A 27,610-nucleotide genomic window follows, 5' to 3' on the forward strand; every position below is an offset into this window, starting at 1 on the left:
CCCGGCTGCGGGGCTGCAGTCAGCAGGCAACTCCAGACCTCGGCCCCTTCCCATCTGCCTCAGCTGCAGAGCCGCCCCACCCGGCGTCGTGCCTTCCTGGGGCAGCTGGCATCTGGGGCTGGGCAAGGTAGGCTATGAGGCCTGGCCCCTGCAGCCCCCGTGAGACTGTTCCATTGGGCAACACTCACTCAGGGATCCCTGCCTGGTGGCCGGTTCTTAATCTACATCCTGGTTCAGCATCTTTCTCTGCCCAGTCCGGCTTCCTTTCACAGGTGTTGGTTCTTAATAAACCTCATTGCACCCAAAGTTTCATCTCAGCATCTGCTTCCAGCCTGAGGCATGGGGGTTGAAGGAAGGGGCTGGTGGTCTGGGAGGGCTGTTGCTGGCTGGGGAATCTGAGTGATGCCAGGAACTGAGATGACAGGGCATGGAAGAGAAGGGGCAGGTTAGGGCACTGGGGAGGCGGGAGTGGATTCTGGCAGGTGGAGCCTCCAGGGGCTGGCCTACAAGGTAGCAGGCCCTTCAAAGCTGGCAGACACGGTCAGGGCTGGCAAGGGCGACTTGCAGCCACCAGGGCGTGGTGCCAGGGGTGTGGGCAGAGCCTTTGGAGGTGTGGGCTCACGTGGGGGGGAATGTGGAAAGACGGGGAGGGCAGTGCCAGCAGTTCACTGCTGCACCAGGTGATGCAGGGGTTGCTGCAGGGTGGGGCAATGCCCTGCCCAGAGGCTGCAATCGGCCAAATGCAGATCATAGGGAATTCTATAAGGCAAAAGAGGCTTTCTTCAATACATAAAGGAAAGAAAAACAAAGAGGGAAGAAGAACTTATAGTATAAAAAAGAGTTAAGAGACATTTTGACCAAATACCAAGGGCAGGCTTTTCATGGAACCTGATTAGACCAAGTCAACTGTAAAAAAGACATCTATAGGTCAAGTAACAAATGGGAACCCTGACAGGATTATTGGTAAATTTCTAAGTCTAATAATGGTATTATGGTTATTTTCTCTCTTAAAGGTACACATAAATACATGTAAATCTGAAATAATATTGTAAATTGCCTTAAAATACTCCAGTGATATGGGTATGTGTGGAGGTAGTGAGTGTGGGATAAGAAGAAATGATTGACCATGAGTTGATAATATCTGAAGCCAGGTGATGAGGCCATTACACTATTTTCTCTACTTTAAATGTGTTTAAAATTTTTCACTGAGGAGAACCAAGGGTACGAAAAGCACCTGGCGCACAGTAAGCAGCACATTAAATGATAGCTACTGTTATTGTACCTCAGTCGGGCAGCTACAGTAATCACAAAACCATTCACTGAAATTGAATTTTTATTCCAAGTGATTGTACTGGCTAGAAAGACAACAGCTAAAACTCAAAACAATTTTGCTTAATTAGAAATTAAAAGTAGTTGATTTACAGGAGAGCCAACAGTGAGGAGACAGCCTTGGCACTCTGATAATGGCTATAACCGAGGAAGTAAAAAACCAATCAATGTCCTCCTAATACACAATTGGTTATGCAGCATTTACAGCAAAAAAAAAAAGAAACATAAAAGAAAGAAAAGTAAACAAGAGAAGGGAAACAAAAACCCACAAAAATTCCAAACCTCAGAAATGAACATTCACTTAAGAACACAGTGGTGTAGGCTTTTGGTAGCAAAATTTTCACAATTCTTAAAATGGGAGTCTTTAAAAGTATTTTTTTCAAATTCAAAAGCTGAAAAAAAAAATGCAGAAGAGGGAAGTTACACTGGCTTAGGAGACCTGCCCGCCGGTGGTGAGGCCAGTCCTGCTTCCAAAGCGCGAGGCGGGCGGTGACCCCGGCGAGCAGAGCAGACAGCGCGACCCCGCTGCCTGGACGGGGACACACCGCCGACTCCTCGACTCCGGAAACCGGAAGCCGGGCTATTGTTCCTCCTGACCGATGCTCAGGTTGCCTTTCTGCACCTCCAGTTCCTCGGCGCTGACCATTGACGGGTCAATGGCTGCGTATTTGGTTCCATGAAATTGCAGCAAATGTATCTGTAGAAATGCAGAGTCATTATCTTAAATGGCCGCATTACAGAGCATGATGTATACTGCCATATGTAAAAAGCTCGGTAAGAAAACGTCCCCATGATACATAGATGTTGTATACTTCTGAAATTATAGAGTAATACTACTAGGGAAAAAATCGCAAAACAGAAAAGACAAAGAATTTCTGAAAACCAACCATAGTTCCATCATCTAAAGAAACCACTTTAGCCACAGTTACTTTGTGTGTGTGTGTTTCCTTTTGCAAACACAGCTCTGCTCAGACTACACATGTGATTTGGGATCTTTTTCCCAGTTAACATGTAACTCTTCACAAGCATCTGAAATGGCTACATGCTGTGCCATGGAATAGACGTGTCCCACTCTTCTGCTGCAACTCAGGTCCTTTCAACCTTCTGCCACTATGACTAACATTTAAATATCTCTGGGTATTAAGATTTTCCATGTTTAGGATCCTTTCCTTAGGATATATTTCCACAAGCAGATGTGTGTTTTTAAAGGCTCTTGGTAACTCCTTGCCAAATTGCCAAGGCAGTCACTTCTTACTGCTACTTCTAATATCCATCTAGATAGGGAATAAAGAAGTATTGGTTTGTTATAGCTTTGTTGTTGTATTTTATTTTTTTTAATACTAAGGTTTTGTTTATTTTTTTAAAAGATTTTTATTTTTTTCTCTCCCCTTCCCCCCCATATCCCACCCCAGTTGTCTGTTCTTTGTGTCTATTTGCTGCGTCGTCGTCTTTGTCCGCTTCTGTTGTCAGCAGCATGGGAATCTGTATTTCTTTTTGTTGCGTCATCTTGTTGTGTCAGCTCTCCATGTGTGTGGCGCCATTCCTGGGCAGACTGAACTCTTTCATGCTGGGCGGCTCTCCTTACAGGGCACACTCCTTGCACATGGGGCTCCCCTACGTGGGGGACACCTCTGCGTGGCAGGGCACTCCTTGAGTGCATCAGCACTGCGCATGGGCCAGCTGCACACGGGTCAAGGAGGCCCAGGGTTTGAACCGCGGACCTCCCATGTGGTAGACGGACGCCCTAACCACTGGGCCAAGTCTGCTTCTCATGTTGTTGTATTTTAATCCATTAAAAGTAAATCAAGAGAGCGGATGTGGCTAGAGCAGTTAAGCACCTGCTTCTCACATGGGAGGTCCCAGGTTCAGTTCCTGGTGCCTCCTAGAAACAACAAAACAAGCAACAAGCAAACAAACAACAAGCAAATAAAAGAAGGGACCAACTCAGGGGAGCCAATGTAGCTCAGTGGTTGAGCACTGGCTTCCCACATAAGAGGTCCTGGGTTCAATCTCTGGCCCTGGTACCTCAAAAAAAAAAAAAAAGTAGATCAAAAAGCTTCACGGGACTCATACTGTCCCTTTCTGGGTCTGGTGCCCTGTTATGATTGAATTCACTGTGTCCAGGAGGTCCCAGCACACCAACGGCTTCCTCAGTGGTGGAAGTGGGCCTGCCAGTCTCAGAGAAGGGGATGGTGGACAGACTGTTCCTTGGGTAGCTTTCACATACCTGTTTGAATCCCTCTGTAAGTTATAAAAGTAACTACCCCTATAAGTCAAAATCTTATTCCTATAGAGAATGAAACTTTCTTTTATACCACCATCCAAAAATACCCCCAAAACTTTATGTTTCAAACCATACATTTTGGGTTCAAAAGTGCTAAGAGCTCCGGGTTCGAGCTGGAACCTACCTGTACATAAAGATTCACCTCTGCGCTTCGGCACAGGTATGGGAAATTGCCCCCTGTTTTAAGATGTGCTCTCCGAGCATTTGGATATAGTTTGTACATTTCTTCTTTAGCTTCGGTTGAAAGTGCACTCTGGTCAAACACCTTAAAAAACCAACCAAACAAACAAACAAAAAAAAGCATAAGGTTGAGACCAACTGGTATTTTAACATATTTTTTTCACTTATGGAGAGTGTCATCCCAAGCATTCTTTTCTCATGAAGAGAACGATGAACCCCCATGTGTCCCAAGCCGCCTCCTGGTGACAATCATGAGTTATTAGCTACAGATTTTGCTGCCAAATGTCTCTTACATTCTTTGGGGAAAAAATTACACTGTGAAAAATTTCTACTGTAGGTTTCTCTTTTCCTCACATGTAGCTGACTAAATTAACAGAATATTCATAGCAAACCACTTTTACTGAAAATGCCAATTAATTTCAAAGAAACCATGAAACCCCAAAAGAACTTACTTATTATTATTTAAAAACAATTACATAAGTAATAGATGCTCAGTGAATGACATTCAGGAACATTTAAAGAGTGTAAGATAAAAAGTCCAAGTCCTTTCCTGAAGTTACCAATTATTAGCAGTTTGGAGCATATGATTCTAGGCAAGCTTTTATGGTAATTAGTAGACTTTATGGAATTCTTAATTCTCTGCCTACGTGAGATACCTGCTGTTTATTTCCCAGATGTATAATAACTAAAGTGCAATATCTGTTGATAAAAATAGCAAAAGTATACCAAAAAAGGGTAAGGAATACCACCTCTGTTTAAATTTTTATTTCGATGGTGTTATTCCTGCCAGGCAAAATACAGGATAAGCCATAAAGAGATTATTTTGGAACTGAGAAAGCTGAGGGGACGACGAGGGAAGCAGAGGCAGCATTTGAAGAGGCACACTGAAAATTTTAAAGTAATTATAAGGAGAATCTTGACATATACATTTAAAAAGGTAAAGCATCTATTTTAATTAAAAAGGAAGCTTACATCCATGATGGTTACAGGGATGTCCCGAATTTTATGAGGCTCCACATAAGAATTTTGACAATTCAGGGTAAGTCTGGAGGCCAGTTCACTCTGACCCAAACTTTCCAGCTGCAGTAAAAAACAGAGGTAAAGTTTTTCAATTAATTTTGTTTTTCACATTTACATTAAATCCATAGACAGTACTTGTGTTTACAGGTGGCTTGATGTGTGTGGTTGGTCACCAAGGAGGAAACACAGCATTTGAGAGACCAGCAATTGGGCCTCTTGGCTGGTGGCATTTCTCCCTTCTTGGAACTGGGGTAAGGCCCCACAAATTGAACTTGGCCGCCGATGGCTTAGCCAGAATGCCTGCCTCAGCCGGGTGTCTGTGGGCAGCAAGCCAATTCTTGAAGCACAAAGGTGACAGATAAACATTTACAAGACCTCAGGGCCGGAAGAGACCTTACTACCCAGCCCAGTTGTTCCTAAATGCAGGTTTATGTCCCCGTATATCCGAATTATCTGAGGGGTAGGGGTCGGGCAAGAGGTAAAAACACAGATTCCCAACCTCATGCCCAGGGATTCCAGCCGCGATGGTCTGGTGAGACCTTGGAATCTGTATGATTAAAACCTCTCCCAGGTGACTATGATGAACGGCTCGTCTGGGGAGCACTCATTCAGCCAAGCCCTAATCGGCAGCAGCATCTGCTCTTCCACATTAAAGCTGATATGAAGACTGTTTAACATACACCTCTCATGCATACTCAGAGAAAGAGACATGGCCTCGGGACCAAGCAAACGCGAGCCTTCCCAGCACAGGGTGTCCCTGCCCAGGGCCGTGATCCTTACCCTGTCCACCATGAAATCGATGGCATCAGCCATTATAGGGTCCACTGGCCCAGAAGAAAAATTTCCAAGGACTATTTTTTTTAGCATAAATGCTGGCATCAGCCAAAAGCTGTAAAACAAAGGCAAACACCTAATAATTTAAACTTTGAAGACTACACATAAATAGCAAATATTCATTTGACCATGAAACCTTGTTTTAGGCAGGTACTAGGGATCTGCAGGTAAGATCGAGTCTCCTTCAAAGAGCTCAGCTGAAGTATGCGTAAAAGTCTAGCTTTTATACACACTTTCACAAGCTCCCAAAGAATTACGGTTTAATATGATTAAACTTTCATTTGAGGATGTGGATTATTATAAGTGATATTTCAAAATACCTTTATGGAAGTAGACATTCTGATGATTCCAGTGGTTAAATTATTTCCTTTGGAAACAGAGCACTTAGAAATTCAGGCTCTTACCCTTTGGTTGACTGATATTTCAAAATAATAAAACGAGAATTACTGCACCTCCCACAGTTTGCTACTATTAGATTCAACTGGGATAATACAAGGCAATTCAATCTTTATGGATTTCTATATGTGCTCTTTAGTTGGTATTTACTCCATTAATTCCAAATTTTGAGGGCCGTTACACAAGATAAGCACAAATTTCTCAAACATATGCTGAAAATTACTTATAAAAGGTACAGACTACTTTCTGATGCATATTCTCAATGGAACAACTCTGTTGGAAATTGAGGTGCCCTTGCGAGGATGAGAGGGCTATCTTCCAATCAACTTTTTAACTTCCCTCTCTCTCTTTCTCTCTCTCTCTCTCACACACACACACACACTGCTTTCTTTTCTTCTAAGATAAGTACGCTCTGTGAGGGGAGGCCCAGGCTGACTGTGCTTGCCACTGTATCCTCAATGTGAGGCCCACAGTAAAAACTCAGATATTTAATAAACAGTGGCTGATACACGAGAGCACAAACAAGATGCGGGCACCCTTAGCATTCTGACAGTTAAAACAACAGTAAATATCACTGAAGTAATCAGTGAGCTTAGTGCATCATCTGTTGTGAAGGATTTGTAGTTAATGTGTTCAAGAAATTGCCAGTGAATGCCGAGAAATAAACTACTGAGATAACACCAGGAAGAGTTCTACAGATTGTCAAAATCATGAAAACAACGTTTATCAGATGATTTGAAAACCAAACCAATCACAAAGATGTTTAGTCATGGGGCTTGTTTTTAGGATAGAGTTTAGCCTTATAGCAATGAAAAAAAAAAGCACATTAAGCCAGCTTTAAGGGACCATTGGATCCTCATCAAACTAATTAAAAATGGTAAAATCAACAAAGGGATGGTTCTAAGGAAACAGGCACCCTTCTGGTTGCACCACAAAGCACTGCCTCCCTTTCCATCTTCCTGAAGAGTAGACTAACATAAGCGTCCTGACTTAGAGAACATCTGATGGACTGAAAGGTCCAGTCTTTCAGTTTCGGAAATGCTCCAGGATGAAAAGGAAAAAAAATTTTGTAAAAGATGTGTACAACAGAACAAATGCAGGACTTGAGACAAGCCAAAGGCCTAACGAAACTGTATCAGTCAATATATAGAAGAGTTGACGACAAACAAAAGTGGAGCAAATAGAACACAATATTAGTTATATAATAATATTATATATGCACTGAAGAAAAACTATAAAAGCATATGAATGTATATTAAACAAGATTAAAAATAATTTAGAGTAATGGAAATAGTTTAATTTGGAGTTTATTCAATCTTTTTTTTTTCCCAAAGGTGACTGTTCCCAGAAAGATTCCCTTCCTAACAGCACCAAAAAAACCCCCAAAGCCAACATTTTCAAATTTCCATTGAACAAAAATAATAAACATGTGGCCTACCCTTTCATTTCTTACCTGTTTGCAGTCCAAGTTTGGTTAAAGATAGAAGTGTCACTGAAGGAGTTACAGAGGATGAGGGAATGGACTCTGGGAGACTTGTGAGTGTATTCAGCAAATTTCTGGGCCAAAAAGCCTCCCAGGGAAGCCCCAAAAAGATGAACCTAATTATAAACAAACACAAGGTGGGTCCTAAATCACTGATCAATCTCAACATGGGTACAAATTTTTTTTTAAATTATTACCAATCACAGACTATAATACCAACTCTAGCCAAAAGACTGAAAAATATATCTACAGCAGTTAGGAATTTAGAAAATGTTATACATCCTGTCAAATATATATATATATATATAACTGTGCATCCAAATTATACAAGTTAAAAAAATTCACAGATTGCATTATGGAAAATGAAACCACTGAGCATTTATGTTTTAAGAAAACTATGACCCAGTAATTCTACTCCTGGGTAAGTATAAACCCAAGAGAAATGAAAATACATATCCACACAAAAACTTGCATACCAATGTTTATAGCACCATTATTCATAATAGCCCCAAAGTGGAAACAACTACTATGCTCCTCATGGATGAACAGATAAGCAAATGTGTGTGATGATTAAGTTCATGTGTCCTCTGGGCTAGGTTATGGTATCCAGTTGTTTGGTCAAGCTGTCATTGGCCTGACAGCCACTCTGAGGATATTCTGTGGATTTAAATCATCAGTCAGTTGGCTGCATCTATGGCTGATTACATCTATAATCAACAAAGGAGACTGCCTTCAGCAATGAGAGAAGTCTCATTCGATCAGTTGAAGGCCTAGGGAGAACTGATGATTTCAGCAATAAGAAAGAAGAATTTCCATCCCGACTTCACCCCAGCCACCTTCTCCTGGGGAATTCATCGAAACCTTCGTTGGAGCTCCCAACTTGTGGCCTGCCTTATGGAATTCAGACTTGCCAATCTCCATGTCACATGAGCTAATTCCTATAATAAATCTCATAATACATAATATAAATGCATATCCTGTCAGTTCTGTTTCCCTGGAGAATCCTGAATAATACAATATGGTATATCCATCCAACGGAATATTATTCAACCATAAAAAGGAATGACATACTGATATGTCTACAACATGGATAAAACTTGAAAGCAATATGCTAAGTGAAATAAGCCAATCACAGAAGACCAAATATTGTACGATTCCCTTTAATATGAAGTCTCCAGAATAGGCAAATTTGATAGAGACAGAAAGTAGATTATGTTTGTTTTGGGCTAGGAGGGGGGGGTGGGAGGAAATGAGGAGTGATTGCTAATGAAAACAGGATGTCTTTTTGGGATGATGAAAATGTTCTTAAACTGATTGTGGTGATGGTTTTACAAGTCTGTGAAAATATGAAAAATCTTTTAATTGCATACTGTGGTGGCTGGAAGCTGGTTTTACAAGTCTGTGAAAATATGAAAAATCTTTTAATTGCATACTGTGGTGGCTGGAAGCTGTAAGTACCCTAGAAAAACATGTTCTTAAACTTAATCCATTCCTGTGGGTATAAACCCATTGTAAGAAGGACCTTTTAATGAGGTTCCTTTGGTTAAGGTGGGTCCTACCTTAATCAGGACGGGTATTATCCTATTACTAGAGTCCTTTATAAGAGAATGAAATTCAGACACACAGAGCTTTCTCTGTGTGAAGTAAGCTGAAATTGAGGAAACCAGGAAGAGAAGGAAGAAACCAGGAGATGCCACCATGTGCCTTGTCATGTGACACAGGAACCAAGGATTGCCAGCAGCCATGGTCATCGCCTTGATGATGCCTTGATTTGGACGTTTTCCCAGCCCCCAAACTGTAAGCGAATAAATTCCCATTGTTTAAGCCAAACGATTTCATTTTATTTAAGCAATCCAGGAAACTAAAACATACACACTCAAAGGATAAACAAAGCTGGAATGAAACGAAAACACTAGCCTTCTCAATACAAATGTTCATTAAAATCACATGTAGGGAGTCCGGGAAAATGGCGGACTAGAAAGACACAGAAAAATAGCTAGAAGACAGGCAGAAATGGCCTGGAAAAAAACCTTCTAGGGTTTAGAACACCAGGGGAAGGCTGGACGCCACCTAGAGAAGACAGAGGCAAAGGAAAAGAACTGCTACGGCCAAACTGTGAATTAAAAGTCACAGCTGCAAATGCCAGCACCCTCGCCCACACCACAGGTGCTTTTGAATTCTCGGGTTGGTGGCTACAAAGGGGGGCCCAGACCCACCTCCCCAGGAAAGGGGAGAGAGAAGGCCACTGTCTAAGGCTGACTCAGCTTCTGTCCCACAGATTTGGTCTGCTGTGTCCCACCAGCACTTCCGGGTGGGGTGGGGCTGGTCACTGTTTGCCTGGGGAGCAGGCAAGGGACCCGACCCTCGCAATCTCCCTCCCTACTGACCAGGACTGGTTGTTGAGGACAGAGGGGAGTGGAACTACTTCCTACCCAGGGAAAGGGAGAACTGCCTCTGAGAAAGTTTGAATTACAAGGCTCTTAGTTTCCAGGAAGGAACCTCTGTCACACGGATCATAAAACACACTCCTACAAGGCATTGAACTGAGAGGGCTGCCAAAGAGCACCATCTGCTGGTGGACCAAAGAACTGCATGTGAGGAAATTAAAAGTAAATATGTAAGGGAGGTTTTTTCCAGCCTTTACAACCTCCCTCTCCAATGTCTTTGGAAGGAGGTCTGCAACCCATTACTGGGCCCAGGGCCCAGATTTGAGCAACTAACAGGGACAATCCTAAAGACCCAGAACAGGCTGAACCAAGAATCAAAGAACAGCAGTAACACACAGTCTTCTGACACCAAATCCCTGTGAAAGAGAAATTGCATATTTGAATAAACTCATCATCCTAATTAGATGCCTAGACATCAGCAAAAAATTATGAGCCATACTAAGAAAATAGAGGACAGGGCCCAATAAAAGGAATATATCAAAGCCCCAGAAGAGACGCAGGATTTGAGACACAAATCAACATGATGCACACAAATTTCCAAAATCAAATTAATGAGGTGAAAGACAATATGGCTAAAAAGATAAAGGACATCAAGAAGACACTGAAAGAGTACAAAGAAGAATCTGAAAACCTGAAAAGAAAAGTATCAGAGCTCATGGGAATGAAAGACATGATATGTGAGAAGAAAAAGCTCATTAGAGGGAGAATGGATGTGGCTCAAGCAGTTGAACTCCCACCTCCCACATGGGAGGTCCCAGGTTCAGTTCCCAGAGCCTCCTGAAAAACAAAAACAAACAACAAGCAAAACAAACCAAAAAAACCAACTCTGGGAAGCCAAAATGGAGTGCTGGCTTCCTTCATATAAGGTCCTGGGTTCAATCTCTGGCTCCTGGTACCAACCAACCCCAAAACATTAGAGGGGAGAGGATGTGGTGCAAGTAGTTGAGTCCCGGCATCCTACCTGGGAGGTCCTGGGTTCGGGTCCCAGGGCCTTCTTAAAAGCAAAACAAACAAAAAAATGAGGAAACCAACTCAGAAGAGTCAATGTAGCTCAGTGTTTGAGCACCGGCTTCCCACATATGAGGTTCCAGGTTCAACTGCTGGCCCCAGTACATTAACTGTAACTGTATTACAATATATGTAACTGATTTCCTTAGTAATTTTATTTTATGCATTTAAAAACATTATTCTTGTGAGGATATGTGGGTGAGGGTGTGATATATTTATTAAATAATATACAGTATAGTGTGGACTTAGTATGGTTTTAATTTTGATGTAATGTGTTGAGTGCAGTGGATAACTGTCTGCCAAAAGGTTGGTAAGGATGGCAGAGATGGTTTTATGACACTGTGGGAAAACTTGAATTTCTAAACATTTGCCAAAAACGACCATATGACTAGATGCTGAACCATGTTAGGTTAATAGGTTTTGAAATTAATGGAAAGTTGTAAAACATAATTTTGAATAATCCTAAAATTTAATTTAAAGATATGCCATTTTAAGTGTCATAAAACTATCTGTTGTTACATTCTAAGAAGGGATCTGTGGCTTTCAACTGACTGGCAAAGGGGTCTGTGGAGCAAAAAAGTTTAAGAACTCCTGCATTAGAGGCATACAACCATAGACTTGAAATGATAGAAGAAAGAATAAGTGACACAGAAGACAGAACAGTTGAAATTGAAGAGAGAAAAGAATGGAAAAAATACAGCAGGGGCTCAGGGAGTTGAATGGTAACATTAAATGCAACAACATACATGTCAAGGGAGTTCCAGAAGGAGAAAAGAAGGGAAAAGGGGCAGAAAGAGTATTTGAGGAAATAATAGTTGAAAATTTCCCAACTTTCATGAAAGAAATGAACTTACATGTCCAATAAATGCAAACAGATCTACTCCAACAAACATACTACTCAGAATGTCAAATGTCAAAGATAAAGAGAAAATTCTCAGAGCGGCAAGGGAGAAGCAAACCATCACATACAAGGGATGCCCAGACTTAGTGTGGATTTCTTATCAGAAACCATGGAGGCAAGAAGACAGAGATATGATACAATTAGGATATTGGAAGAGAAAAACTGCCAGCCAAGAATTCTTTAGCAAAATTGTCCTTCAAATATGAAGATGAGTTTAAAACACTCACAAACGAACAGAAACTAAGAAAGTTCATAAAAAAGAATCCACCTTTGTGGGAAACATTAAAGGAAACTTTACAGCCTGAAAGAAAAAGACAGGAGAGAAAGGCCTGGAGAAGAGTATAGAAGAAAAACGAAAGAGTAAAAAGACAGATGAAAATATGATATGGCATATGAAAACCAAAGAATAAAATGGTGGAAGTAAATAATGCACTTACAGTAATATCACTGAATGCGGATAGATTAAACTCCCCAGTCAAAAGATATAGGTTGACAGAATGGATAAAAAAACATGAGCCATCTATATGCTGCCTACAAGAGACTCACCTTAGACTCAGGGATACAAACTGGCTGAAAGTGAAAGGCTAGAAAAAGATACTCCACACAAGTAGTAACAAAAGAAGAGCAGGGGCAGCTGTATTAATATTGGACAAATCAGACTTTAAATGCAAAAAAGTTAAAAGAGATACAGAAAGCTATTATATATTTATGAAAGGTACAATCCACCAGGAAGATATAAAGTTATAAATATCTATGCACCTAACCAGGGTGCCCCAAAATACATGAGGCAAACTCTGGCAAAACTGAAGGGAGAAACAGACATCTCTACAATAATCATTAGAAACTTCACACCACTCCCATCTTTAGATAGAACTAGGCAGAAGATCAATAAGGAAACAGAGAACTTGAATGATGTGATAAACGAGCAAGACCTAACAGATATATAAAAGAACATTGCAAATAAATAAAAAATGAAGACCACCACCACCAAGATAGAATATTGCACCCCAACTCAGCAGATATACATTCTTCTCAAATGCCCATGATCTTTCTCCAGGATAGACCACATGTTAGGTCATAATGCAGCTCTCAATAAATATAAAAAGAATGAAATTATACAAAGTACCTTCTTAGATCATAATGGAATGAAACTGGAAATTAATAATAGATGGGAAAGAAGTAAATTCACAAATGTATGGCAGCTAAACAACACACTCCTAGATAATCATTGGGTCAAAGAAGAAATTGCAAGTGAAATCAGTAAATATATTGAGATGAATGAAAACGAGAACATAACTTATTAAAACTTATGGGAGTATAGGGAAGGTGGTCCTGAGAGGACAAATTAGAGCCCTAAACGCCTATATTAAAATGAAGGAAGAGCTAAAATCAAAGATCTAACTGAACAACTAGAGAAACCAGGAAGAAAAAAAAGAAAAACAAACAAAAACAGCAAACCATTCCCAAAGCAAACAGAAGCAAAGAAATAATAAAGATTAGAGTAGAAATAAATTAAAATTGAGAAGAAAAAACAACAGAGAAAATCAACGAAACCAAAAGCTGGTTCTTTGAAAAGATCAATAAAATTGACAAACCACTAGCTAGACTAATACAGAAAAAAGAGAGAAGATGCAAATAAATGAGAAATGAAAGGGGCAAAGTTACGAATGACCCCACAGAAATAAGAAGGATCATAAAAGGATATTATGAGGGAAGTGGTTGTGGCTCAAGCAACTGAGCTCCCTTTTATCATATGGAGGACCCGGATTTGATCCCAGGGACCTCCTGGTAAAAAAAGAAAAAAGGCATCCCAGACCTGAGCGGAGAGGCACAGGGCCCTCTGCAGCAAAGCAATACACCAAAAAGACAATGATGCAACCAGATAGGAAAAAAAAAAAAAAAGAATATTTTGAGAAAGTGTATGCCAACAAAATAGACAACCTAGATGAAATGGACAAAGTCCTAGAAATGCACAACCTACATTGATGCTACAAGAAATACAAGAACTCAACAAACCAATCACATTTAAAGAAATTGAATCTGTCATCAAAAATCTTTCAACAAAGGAAAGTCCAGGACCAGATGACTTCACAGGTGAATTCTACCAAGCATTTCAAGAAGAATTAACACCAATCCTATTTAAACTCTCCCATAAAATTGAAGAGGAAGGAAAATAGCCCAACACATTTTATGAAGCCATTATCACCCTACTGCCAAAGCCAGATAAAGACACTACAAGAAAAGAAAATTATAGACCAAATGCTTTAATGAACACAGATGCAAAAATTCTGAACAAAATACTTGCAAATAGAATTCAACAGCATATCAAAAGACTGATACATCATTATGAAGTGGGATTTATTTCTGGCATGCAAGGATGGTTCAACATAAGAAAATTAATCAATGTAATACACCACATTAACAAAATGAAGAAAAAGAACCACATGACAATTTCAATCAATACAGAAAAGGCATTTCGACAAAATCCAGCACCACTTTTTGATAAAAACACTTTGAAAGATAGGAATAGAAGGAAAATTCCTCAATAGGATAAAAAGCATATATGAAAAACCACAGCCAACATTATACTCAATGGGGAAAGGTTGAAAGCTTTCTCTCTAAGATTGGGAATAAGACAAGGATGCCCACTGTCACCACTGCTAGAATTAAACAAGAATTAAACAACATTGTGCTAGAGCAATTAAACAACAAAAAAGAAAGAAATAAAAGGCATCCAAATAGGAAAAGAGGAAATAAAACTCTATTTGTGAATGGCATGACCCTATATTTAGAAAGTTCTGAAATATCCACAACAAAGCTACTTGAGCTAATAAATAAGTTCAGCAAAGTGGCAGGACACAAGATCAACACGTAAAAATCAATAATGTTTCTGTACACTAGTACTGAATAATCTGAGGAGAAAATCCGGGAAAAATTCCATACCAATAGCAACAAAAAGACTCAAATACCTAGGAATCCATTTAACCAAAGACGTACAGGACCTATATGCAGAAAACTACAAAACAATGCTGAAAGAAATCAATGAAGACCTAAACAAAGGGAAAGACATTCCATGTTCACGGACTGGAAGTCTAAATATTGCAAAGATGTCACTCCTACCCAAAGTGATTTGCAGACTCAATGCAGTATCAATCAAAATTCGAACAGCCCACTTTACAGAAATAGAAAAGTCAATTACCAAATTGATTTGGAAGGGAAAGTGAACCCAAATAGCCAAAAACATTCTAAAAAAGGAAAAGTGATGTGGAAGGACTTTCACTGCCTGACCTTGAAACATATTACAAAGCTACAGTGGTCAAAACAGCATGGTACTCATACAGACACATAAAGTAGAAGAGAATTGAGAGTTCAGAAATAAACACTCACCTTTATGGCCAACTGGTTTTTGACAAACCTACCAAGTCCATGTTGACAGAACAAACAGCCTCTTCAATACACAGTGTTGGGAGAACTGGATATCCACAAACAAAAGAATGAAAGAGGACCCCTATCTCATTTCCTATACAAGAATCAACTCAAAATGGATCAAAGACTAAGTATAAAAGCCAGGACCATAAAACTACTAGAGAGGAGGGAAACATCTTAAAGACCTTGTGACAGGTGGTTTCTTGAACCTTACACCCAAAGCATGAAAAATAAAAGAAAAAATAGATAAATGGGATCTCCTCAAAATTAAACACTCTTGCACCTCACAGGACTTTGTCAAAAGAGTGAAAACACAGCAGTCTCAATGGGAGAAAATATTGGGAAATCACATGTATGATAAGGGTTTAATCTCCATGATATATAAAGACATGCTACAACTCAACAATAAAAAGACAAAGGATCCTATTTAAAAATGGGCAAAAGAGTTTAATAGACATTTGTCCAAAGAAGAAATCCCAAAGGTGGAAAAAAAAACCACGAAAAATGTTCAACATCGCTAGCGATTAGGAAAACGCAAATCAAAACTACAGTGAGATATCATTTCTCACCTAACAGAATGACTATGAAAAAGACAGAGAACAACAAGTGTTGGAGAGGATGTGGAGAGATAGGAACACTTATTCACTGATGGTGGGAAAGTAGAGTGGTACAGCCACCGTGGAAGACTCTTAGGCTGTTCCTAAAGAACTTGAATACAGATTTGCCATGGGCCTGGAAATACCATGACTGGATATAAACCCAGAAGACCTGAAAGTAGTGACATGAACAGACATTTGCACACCGATGTTCACAGCTGTGTTATTCACAATTACCTAAAGATGGAAACAACCCAGGTGCCCAACAACAGATGAATGGATAAACAAACTGCGGTATATTCACGTGATGGAATATTGTGCAGCTGCAAGAAGAAATGAAGTTGTACAGCATATGACAACATGGATGAACCTGGAGAACATTATGTTGAGTGAAGCAAGCCGGACACAAAAAGGACAAATACTGTATGAGTCTTTAGACATTCCTTTAGAATGTCCATAGTTCATGATTCTATGAACTAAATATATTGTGCAATCTAATGGAGTTAAAAACTTGAATGTGGAAAATAGAATGAGGGTAGAGAATTGAAAGCTGAGGGTTAACCTGTGCAGAATTGGTTAAAAGGATATGTTAATCTTTGGAAATGAATAGAAAAGCTGAAAGCCCAACGTAATGCTTGTAACTAGCAGTACTATTATGTGGGTATGAAAGTGGTTTAAAGGGAAAGTCTAAGGTCGTGTATATTATGAAAAGGAAAGCTGAAAAATGTATCATGGAATTGTATAGCATAGTAAAACTGCACGTGAAACATGAATATGGGTAAAACTGCATATATAAGACCATTTGTCTTTGAAGTTGAACCAATGTTAATAATACAAAATGTTAATATCAGACAAAAAAAATCCACATTATGCAAATGAAAGAAACCAGACACAAAGTACTACATATTATATGATTCCACTTATATAAAATGTAAATATAAATCGATTTATAAAAATGAAATTGGATTAGTGGTTATGTAGGAGTAGGGAAGGAATGCTAAGGGGTGTGGAGATTTTCTTTTTGGAGTAATGAAATTGTTCTAAAATTTTTTGTGGTGATGAATGCACAACACTGTCATTATACCTAAAAGTCACCGATTATACACTTAAGAAAGATCATATGGTATATGAATATATCTCAATAAAACTGCTTAGTAAATAAATAATTGTGCAAGAATAGCTGCTGGACATAGCAGCTATTTATAGCAGGGGAAACAGATTGAGAAGTGAAGAATTTTCTTGTTTGTTTTTTGTTATTATTGAAATAATGAAATTGCTCTAATAATGAGTGAAGTGATGAATGTATATCTATGTGATTATACCAAATACCATTGATTGTACACTTTGGATGAATTGTATGCTTTATTAATATGTATCAATAAAATTGATTTGTTTTAAAAAAATCACATGTAAGTAGTAAGTTTCACAGTACTCACTTTATCTAATTGTAGATGGTCTAAAAGTTTTCTGAATCCATCACAGAATTCAAGATGGTCCCAATAAACTGGATACTGCAACTGAAATAATAACAATTTTTGTCTATTTTTAAAAGTGTAAAGGTAAAATGCAGTTCTTATATAGCTGAAAAATTTAGGACTCACACAATAGCATTTCTCATTTGCTGAAGCTGTTCCTTATTCAAAGGATGTGAAAAGAAGCCCTCACCTTCTCCCAAACATCACAGTTTACACTTTACCTAAAAGATCAACTAACAAAAAAGAATAACTAAGGAAGCTCTTTCTAGTGATATTACATGATAACAATTTCAATTCACATCAATTTCCTTTCCAAATACCTGAGAAATTCTGAGGTTCAAGGGTATAGAATAGAAGCTACCTGAAGAAGAAAATACTCTTGTCCCTTAAATCCAATTTCATTCTAAATTATGGCTCAGAAGAACTGGAAATGACAGCTGTTCTAAGGAGAGCCCTCTCTCCCTTTGGTGGCAGTTTTTTGAGGTACCGGGACCAGGAATTAAATCCGGGACCTCATATCTGGGAGACCCAGTGCTCAATCCCTGAGCCCATCGGCTCCCTTGAGTTGGTTTTTCTGTTTGTTTGCTTCTTGTTGTTTTTTCAGGAGGCACCAGTAACTGAACCCATCTGGGAGGCAAGCACTCAACCGCTTGAGCAACATCCGCTCCCATCCCTCTTCTTTTAACTGACTTAGTCATCATATCTGCTTATCTGTGACCAAAAAAACTGTGGTGCTTGATCCCACGTAGACTGTTTATTAATGCTAGTGATGAGGAGGAAAAAGAAATATAAGTCACTAACTCATTTCTAGGAGACTTGGGCTTGGCACTTAAGAATTCCCCTCTTTTTAAATATAAATATATCAGAATGACTTGTTGTTTTAGGCACTTAGATTCCTTGTGTCTTTGACAAGCACTAGAATAGATAACTACCATTTAAATTTTGCCATCAGATAATTTTGCATTTTGATTTACTATGTTACTTTTACTATTAAAATTCCTTTTGTGGATAAGACTTCCACTGTTCTGAGACAGACTCTCTCTAGCAGTAAATTTGAGAATTTAAGGCAAATAATAGCTTAAAAGAAAGGGGATGATAGTTTTATGAAGGCTTTAATTTAAAAAATACCCTCCAGGGTGGGGGGTATATGGGGACCTCATATTTTTTTAATGTAACGTTAAAAAAATAAAGACAAAAAAAATTTTAAAAATAGAATAAAATAAAATGAAATAAAAAAATATATAAAGCAAAAAAACCCACAAAAAAACCCTCCAAAGAGTGATAAAATTATATTGACACCTACGTACAAACTGGGGAAACGTGAATGAGATCAATGGATTTTATCAATATTAGTATCCTGGTTGTGATATTAGACCATAGTTTTGCAAAAATGTTACCACTGGGATCAACTGAATAAAGTATACAAGGGATCTCTGTATTATTTCTTAAAACTGCATGTGAATGTGCAATTTATCTCAATAAAATGTTAAATAAGAAAAGACCCATGCATTTTAACTGCTAGATACTAATAACTATATAATAAAGTTTCCTCATAAGGTTGAGCATTCTGATAGAATCTTTTTTTTTTTTTTAGATTTATTTATTTCTTCCCATAACCCTTGTTTTACACTTGCTATGTCTGTTCACTGAGTCCTTGTCTTTTTTTTTTTTTAGGAGGCACCGGGAACTGAACCCCGGACCTCCCATGTGGGAGGGAGGTGCCTAATCACTTGAGCCCTCTCTGCTCCCTGCTTCATTGTGTCTCTCATTATGTTTTCCTCTTGTATCTCGTCTTGTCGCTTTAGCTCACCACACCAACCCATCATGTCAGCTCATTATCTTGCTCGTCTTCTTTAGGAGGCACCTGGAACCAAACCAAGGACCTCACATGTGATAGGTGGGAGCTCAATTGCTTGAGCCAAATCTGCTTCCCCTGATGGAATCTTGATGACAAAGTAATTCCAAAGACACTGTAGGCCTTTTCTTGACTATCTAGCTGATGAAAAAGGGAAAGCCTACATCAAGGAGCTTGATGGCAAATACCTTCCAGAAGGCAAGGCTCTGGTGACCCGGCAGTTTGGAGTGAGAAACAAGCTGTCAGCTTTATCGGTCAGCATAGCGCTCTCAAGTGAGATAGCTGCCCAGGGCAGTCACTGGTCTTAGGCTGCTGAAGGCTTGGATGTGGGCAGCTACCACCCTGCTCTCTGAGGTCCTGTGCCTGAAGAGGGACTGGGGGCCACCTAGAACATGGGAGGATCATGTCACAGAGATAGGAACACACTATCGGAGGAGTGATGGTTAAAAAAAACTAGAGGTATTTAGCCAGGAAAGACAAGACTTGGGGAGAAGGCAGCAGGTGGTGCTGGTGACAGCTGTTGCGTGTGGCCCCAGCAGGATTTTCAGTTACCTTCCTAGAGCACAGAGAACTGACACACATTTTCTCTCCTTTAGAGAATGTCAGCAATATTCCTAGCAGGGAGAACCATTTACAGTTTAATATTTTAGGCCCCAGAAACAACAGCCAACTCCAAAGCACTAAAGAAGAATCTCCTTCCTCGGTGTCAGATCAGCCTCGACTGTCATCAAGGTGCACAAAAAATCAGTCACAGGTAACAGTGTCTTCCCTGCCTACACTTTTCTCCCAGAGAAAGAGAGTCAAAGATTGAAACCAAACTCAGCTATAAAACAAAATACCAGAAACAAAAACTTCTTAACCAAGTGCTAAGGATATGAGCTTATTAGTAAACTTCACCTCAAATATCAAAGATTTATATTCAAGCAATTGTTTTTGGCCACCTGAATGTTACAAGGTCCCTTTGTTGCCTAGTAATCCATAATTGGCTCCCCAGGAAGCACTGACACAATATAACAGAGAGAGTAAACAGTCAGAAGAACAAGTGGGGCTCCTCCCTCCACCCCTCGGTTTCCCAATCTGTAAATAGGGACCACGCTTCCTGCCCTTCAATTCTGAGAAGAGCTACAGGTAATACACACGTAAAAGCTGGGGGTAGAGAAGGCTGCCAACAAAGGTGTGTTCTCTCTGAATCTCTGTTCGTCTGTGTATGCACACTGTCTTCTCTCAAAGAGCTTCATTTTACATTTTAAAAAAGGATAACATTTTACCTCGATAAAAACTGTACCCGTTACTTTAGGTGATCAGAAACAGAGGCACAAAAAACACCAAATGTGAACCTGAAGTTTAATGTTGAATCAGTAATACTTACAGCTATAACTCGGTAACCCCATCCAGTCAGAGCCAAAATCTGCTGGAAAAACACATCTGCAGTTCCACTCACTGGGGGGAGAAATATGAGTGGACATCTGATACTTCTGGGGCCTGCATCGTAGAGCGACCATATCTTACTGTCGTCATCATCTACGATAATCTAGGGGGAAAGTCACAAGAAAAAGAATGAAAAGCTTATGAATTTGGTTTTTAAATTATTTTACAATACAATTGCATTGACTTTAATACCACTGTCTTGTTACAAGGTAACCTGGGGATCAAGACCTCAACCAGATCCAAGATTAGCAGCATGTGTAATAAACTGCTCTGATCCCTTTTTTCCTTCAGTGCAAAGACATTCCACAGAACTGCTTTTTCATCTTCCAAAGAACAGCTTTTTCAACCAGTCTTTAATTTCCTGTCCTGTTTACCATTTAAACGGTACATGCAACTATTTTCTCCCCCATACTCCTGGCTGTGGGCGTGTGTGTTTGTGTGTGGCAAGGGGGTCAATCTGCACAGTCACTCTCCAGGGCTGGCCCAGAGGACAGGCTGGGATCATCAGGGTCAAAGTATGAGCAGAGGGCTGCGGGGGGAGGCACAGCTCCAGGCTCCAGGGAGAAACCAGGCAGAGATGGCCCCAGCTCAGGAGATGCTTCAGGAACCTGATCTGCCCAAGCCTCAGAGGAAGCGACTTTTGCTCCAGAGGGATGCAGCAAGAGGAGCTACAGCTGTTCCAGAAGAATGCTTCAAACCATTCAGAGGGGGATGGGGGTGAGCGCAAGGAGAAATTGGCTTTTGAGGGAAAGGTGGTGGTGGTGGGGTAGACAGGGGAGGAAGGTTGACAGGAAACTTCCCAGTTTAGTGGTTCTTGACCCAACAGGGGATAAAGATGAACATTAAATGAGCTGATGCAAGGCAAGTGCTCAGCACAGAGCCTGGCAGATATTAAGTGTATGGAAAGTGTTAGCTATTATTATTCACTGTGTGATAGTTTAATTTTTGTTTTCTTTGGCTGCTTTTGCTGGTATTTGGAAAAGTGAATTAACAGCCTGAACATTTGCCAATGCAAATCAATGTTTCTCCTCCTTGTATGTTAAGCAACCCCTGGCCTCCAGGTCTTTTTGTGGAGCACTCCTGGCTGGCAGTTGCTGCAGAGATTCCGTGGTGTCGCTGTGGGTGGAGGAACCCTAACCAAGGCCACATGGTGTCGCTGTGGGTGGAGGAACCCTAACCAAGGCCCCGGGCATCAGACTAATGGGGCCAGGCAAAGTCCAGAGGGCCCTAACAATTCCCTTTTGAACTTCTCCAGGTCACAACAGTGATAATAATATCTCACAATCATGTTTTGGCCCTTTGTATTTTGCCACTCACATTTTTGCTTTACATGTTTTATTTTGCTATGGGTTGTGGTAAAAATGTTGTAATGCCTTTGACACAGTACACAATAAATTCCAATTTTGTAGTAATAAAATTGTGATGCGCTAAGATGTTCAGATATTTACCATTTTCTCGGAAATTATTTCAATCATCCAGTTTGGAAGAAAAGTAACAAAAAGAGTATGTTCTGAATATAAGTCGTAACTAAAACGCTGCTTTCCACTTCAACTTTCTCAGAGTTCCTTGAATGGTAATTTTGTCAGAACTCCTTTAGAACACAATGGCAATATTGGTTTGATATTTTAAAATCTAGCCCCACAAATTTTCAAGCAAACGTATCATGACTTGTGGATCAAACTGATGTGACAACTGGAGAAAATTACACGAATGAAACGACTAGAAATACTTCTAAGAATATTCGGATAAATGTGGGTTGTTTTGGGTCATGAGTTACTTGTGGAGATGGGATGGGATAGAGGGACTCCATTTAGCTGAGCCAGAGGAAGGCGGGGGCCGGGGGGTTCCCTTTGGTAAGCACCCAAGTGCTCTGGGTTTGAAACCAGATTAATCTGATTTCAAATCCAGACTCTTGCAGGCTGTGGACCTTTAACATGTTAATTAACCTCTCTGAACCTTGGTTTTATCTGTAAAAGAGGCACACCATTACATGCCTTGTTAAGCTGCTACAAGAATTAAATAAATGAAATGGCTGGAGAGTATGCTAAGCATACAGCAGGAATATTCTGTCTACATTTGAAGAACTGTGTCCCATTTCTAAATGTGTCTCATTTCTATATGAGGGTAATTGTGTTATTAATGCAAACTTGTATGTTACTTCCACAGCTGTGACATCCTGACAAAAAGATCATGACAGAGGCTCTGAGGTTCTTAAGGCCACAATATTTTAACATTTCTGTGAAAGAATCCACCAAGACTTTATTTACTCTGTAGCTTGAAAGGCCTTTGTCTAATGTGATGCCAAAACATTTGGGATTTGGGACTCACAGTCAATAGTCAGATTTCTAGACAAATGTTTAGGGTTTCAGACAGCTCGGGCGAATAAGGCCTCCAGAAGATGACTATGGCAGAGTGCACAAGCGCATCACTGCAGAGGATGTGACCCACTGTCCATCTTAAATCCGAAGTACAGAAACATGCTTTATAACAGCATCTGACTGCACTTTCTATATAGTTGCTGTTGCCAAAAGCGTTCCACTAAACTATATAGAGTAATGCACATATACCTGCTTGCTGGAATATGTAAAAGCAATTATAAAGTAATGAGTATGGTTATACCTGCTTTTCATCTTGAATGGATCTCAGAAGTTGACTGCACTTAATAGGGAGATGAACTTTAAGCTCTGCAACCCAGAGTCATGACACACGGCAACAACTTTCACTTTCAAACACTACTAAGGCATTAATATCTACATCACACACAAAAACAATACAAGGTTTTGCAAAGAAGAGGTGTAGTAAAGCCATACATACCTTTTTAAGGGGAACTGTACTTCTAAACCAGTTATAATCAGGAGAGACTTTAATCTCTCCCATGATTAGCTGAAATGGAGGTTAACCCTGAAATAAAAGCATTCGATGTTTCATGTCAAGAATTCACGTTTACATCAGAATTAAATATCTGGTCTAGCTATACCAACAATACTTTTAAAAGAAAAACAGAAGGAATGGGCTATTTATCATGTTGGTATACACTTAAACTACAGAAAAAGATTAGGTGAGATCCTAGAATCTTGGAGCCAGAAGGGCCATTAGAGGTAAGTATTCCAACCCCCTTAACGCCTCCAGAACAGGAAATTGCTCTAGAAAACTTAAACGACTTAGGCAGGGCTAGGACCTGACATTGCACACACCTGTCCTAGGTAAGTGATTCCAAACTACAACACCATCACCTATCTTTTGACAATATTTTAAAAATCCATTTTAATAAAGAGATTCCTGTCTGACAGAATTATGGAACAGTCCATTCTAGAGAAAGGAGTTCAAGTAAGCTGCTTCGTGATAAATTCACAAAATGCTGTAAATCTAACTCTAGTGGAACATGACTTCAGAACCTCACATGTAGCTCAAAATGCAAAAGAAAGGAAATCTTGTTCATGTTGATGTGATCAAAAGTTACATAATGTTCTTTGAAAGATCTATGATAAGATACCAGAATAGACTTGAAGGCACTAAAACTAGGAACAAAACATTTGCCTTCAGAAAAAAATGTGTGATCATGTGTTGCCGGTTTAGAAATTTCTGGTTTTTACAGCTCTATGACCTTGGATAAGTCAGTGACCCTCTTTGGTTTGTTTTCTCATCTGTGACTTGTTCACCACTGTCTGCCCAAAGCCTAGAGCAGTACTTGGCACACAGTAGATGTTACTTGTTGACTAAAGGAATGAACATGTCCTAAGGAGACTGAACTAGGCAATCCCAGAACCCCTTCCAACCCCGGCATCTAAGAGCTTTGGACTGGCTGAGCACCTTCAGCTTAAAGGCTGCCCCTCGGTTACTAGGTGTTTTGTCACAACAGGAACCTGAAATTATAGTTCCCTGTTGCAGATTCTTATTGACAAATGAGGAACCTCCACTCTAGGATTGGAAGGGCTCAAATACTGGCTTTGCGTCCTGCTCCCTACCCCCAGGGCAAGCCTGGATTCCCCAGCAGGGCTAAGGTGAAGTCCAGCCTCTAAAACTTAAACTCCTGGGCTGACACTGAACTGTAATTTTCACAGGAGTTCTCAGGACTGGCAAAGAGCAGGGGGTTCTAGACAAAATGAAACTCTTCCTTCCTGGTCCTCCAGATCTGCTCCCCAAGGAATGGAGGACTCTCGGGAGTCTCTAATGTTATTTCTAACCTTCAGGAGTTCTAAACAAACCCTCGGGAGATAGTAAGTCTAGACATTCCCATATTACACTTGATTTACAACTTGGACATGGAATAATGATCCTGCCTCTCAAGGCTAACACAGTACTTTTAGAAAAGCTTGTTAAAATTATAAATTGCTTTGAAGTACCGAGAAAATCATCAGCCAGTCTTATACTAAAAATCAGGGAGCACAGATGTGGTTATTATTCATAATGAAATAAAGGAAATCATTCTTTGCATATCCATTGAAAAGTCTTGCCGAATATAAACATGTTAAAAAATTTAAGCCATCTAAACTATGGCCTCTCTCTAAGCTATAATTTTTAAATTGAAAGTAACTAGCACATATATAGTTAATTCTGTAATATTTTTTACCTGGACAGACAGGAAATAGTCCCATACTTTAAAATGAAGGCATTTTTAAATATTGCATTACTAGAAACAATTACTCTATTCTATAGAAGGGAATATAAAAAACATGTTAGGCTAATAAAATCTACCCAAAAGATTTAAAAAACATCCTAGCTAAACAAAGCTAGAAAGTTTGCTTCTAAATTCTCCCAACTGGAGATAAAATAAATTATCCGCAGCTTGGGAATCATTTGCAATGTACAACCAGAGAATTAAACGAATATGCACGTACACATCGCCATACACAGTCACATGAACTCAGTCACGCATTTCCTCCCCACAGCCATAAGAAACGTGCTCCTTACCGACAGTCCCCAGTGTTATCCAAACTACTTCAGTATTTTAACGTTTTATAACTAATCATGCAGGATGGAGAGATTCCACCCAACTGTGACTGAATTTTTGTAGAGACAAGTGATTTTAACACTTGTACTAGTTTGGCAGTACATGAAAGGCAAAATAGATACCAAATGTTGCATCTGACCAACTGACGTCTAAATTAAAAAAAAAAAAAAAAAAGCTCACTGCTGCAGAAGAAAGCAGCTGACTGGTATGAAAAGGAAAGTTTGTTCTCCTAGCTCTCTTTCACCCACTCTAAAGGGGTATATTTTTCCAAGCCACAAGAGGAACATTCTGTAGATGGCAAAGAATGTTAACTGAGATTGTGACCAAACTGGTCAGTATTAAACAAGAAAGAATGAGGATCATTGAGTTCAACTCTGAGCTGATCTCTCAGGATTCACCTCTTCAGAAAAACAAAAGCACCTGTTCATGCTGGTGGGAAAAGGGCCACATAGATTAGCCTCATTCTGGTGAAAGGAAATCATTTCTCTGGGTGTGCTGTGGAAACCCAGTCCTCTCTGGTCCTTGGGCTGCTCCCTAACAAAACTGCCAGTTGTGAGTGTGACCCAAGGATTACATGCACCTGTCCCTCACGATCGCAATAGAACCTGCCAGTCTTTAAGCAAAGAAATCACCCTCACAAATGTTTAAAAAGTCACATAACCAGCTTATCTAGTCAAAGGATCCAAACCTTTATCTTAATCTATAATTGATCTACATATGGACAACCTGTGACTGTTATTAACACCAGCAAGAGTAAAAGAAAAGAACCTGAGAGTCTCTAGGCTTGGCTAGATGCATTGGCTTTTTAATGCAAGTCACCAGCTATCCTTGTTTTAGGTCTCTTCCGGGAAGATGAATCCCTCTTTTCTTCAGGAATCTATTCCATTATCTTCTAAACCTGGGGAGGGGGGAGTGGGGGCGGGAGGTAGGGAAGCTGCCCACTCAACTTCTCTTCTGACACCTCATCTTGTGCTCCCTTGGGACAAAAGCTTTGGAAATTTGGACACAGCTCAAGCTCTTGAATTTCTGTGCCAATAGGAGCTGGACCATTGTAGGTGGAGACAAAGAAGCAGCATAAACAAAGAACTTAAAACAACTCCCAAGAAAACGAGAAGAGGAAAAGTGAGACACTTTAGCCCCGCTACTTCCCTCATCCCCATTCACAAGCCTCACACCTGGCCAGTACTCAGCAATGACAAAGACGTTTGTACTTTCAGGCTGAGATGCCATCTCCAAGATAACTGGCCTTTGTTCAGAGTTCTTAAAAGTTTACTGGGGGAAAAAAAAGTTCCCGGGCTGCGGATGTGTATCCCCAAGGATGAGTTTGCAAGACGATGTCCAGGGCAAACCCCTCCAGGTGACCCACACACAGTCAGCCAGCCTCGCCCAGATCCACCGGTGACAGCCACACAAAGGGTGGGTCACCGGCACATCTACGACGCCCAAGAGCCACGGGTCGGCCTCAGACACACACACACACACACACACACACACACACACACACACGGAAGTGCAATCACATGCACGGTCACATGGACCGGCCCACTCGGGACCACATTCACAAAGTCACACCGACCGAGGCGGCCGAGCACACGACACACGCACAACCTCTTACTCAACACACACCCACACTCCCGCCTCCCAGGGCCTTGCCCACCCCTCACCTGCCGTGGTCGCCCCCAGGGCCTTTTCCTCCCCAAGGCGGCTTTTCCCCCCAGTACAGGCGCGAGGTGGGGAGGAGGCTGGGCCGGGAGTCCCGGGCGGCGGCGGGGGCGCTCAGGACCCCGCAGGCGCGGCGGGCCGCAGGGGCGCGCAGGCGGGCCGGCCTCCGAGGGGCGGGGCGCAGCTCCCTCCCGACCGTCCGCGCAGCGGGGGCGCGCCTCGCGCTTCCGGGTTCAGCGGAGGGGCGGGGCCACGTCACGGGGGAAGGGCGGGGCTCTGGGGTCTCCATGACGACCGGGCCAGGGGAGGCTGGGCTTAGAGACAAGGGTCTGAGA

At 40.6% G+C, this 27,610-nt stretch overlaps 1 protein-coding gene across 2 annotated transcripts; it reads right to left on the bottom strand.

Annotated features, from left to right (window-relative positions):
• Positions 1-1,320: 1,320 nt before the first annotated feature.
• SPG21 (SPG21 abhydrolase domain containing, maspardin) lies at positions 1,321-27,504 on the bottom strand. 2 transcript variants are annotated; one of them, XM_004455492.5, is made up of 9 exons: positions 27,278-27,504; positions 23,477-23,563; positions 20,604-20,765; positions 17,341-17,421; positions 7,497-7,642; positions 5,594-5,702; positions 4,766-4,873; positions 3,738-3,878; positions 1,321-2,026 (listed from the first exon to the last, which is right to left on the bottom strand). In XM_004455492.5, the coding sequence occupies exons 2-9, from the start codon at positions 23,537-23,539 to the stop codon at positions 1,910-1,912; spliced, it is 927 nt and encodes a 308-aa protein (XP_004455549.1). In that variant the 5' UTR covers positions 23,540-23,563; positions 27,278-27,504; the 3' UTR covers positions 1,321-1,909. The 2 variants fall into 2 exon arrangements, with proteins under 2 accessions (XP_004455549.1, XP_058150328.1); XM_058294345.1 differs by lacking the exon at positions 27,278-27,504 and adding an exon at positions 25,574-25,764.
• Between the last annotated feature and the right edge of the window lie 106 nt (positions 27,505-27,610).

This window comes from Dasypus novemcinctus, chromosome 3, assembly GCF_030445035.2.
Source record: "Dasypus novemcinctus isolate mDasNov1 chromosome 3, mDasNov1.1.hap2, whole genome shotgun sequence".
Taxonomy (NCBI): domain Eukaryota; kingdom Metazoa; phylum Chordata; class Mammalia; order Cingulata; family Dasypodidae; genus Dasypus; species Dasypus novemcinctus.

Excerpts from the sequence above, each read along its gene's own strand:
- SPG21 (XM_004455492.5), bottom strand. The coding sequence starts at position 23,539 with ATGGGAGAGATTAAAGTCTCTCCTGATTATAACTGGTTTAGAAGTACA. Across the intron at positions 5,703-7,496 it reads CAAACTTGGACTGCAAACAG|CTTTTGGCTGATGCCAGCAT; the intron begins GTAAGAAATGAA and ends TTTGTTTTACAG. Across the intron at positions 4,874-5,593 it reads TCGATTTCATGGTGGACAGG|CTGGAAAGTTTGGGTCAGAG; the intron begins GTAAGGATCACG and ends TTTTTACTGCAG.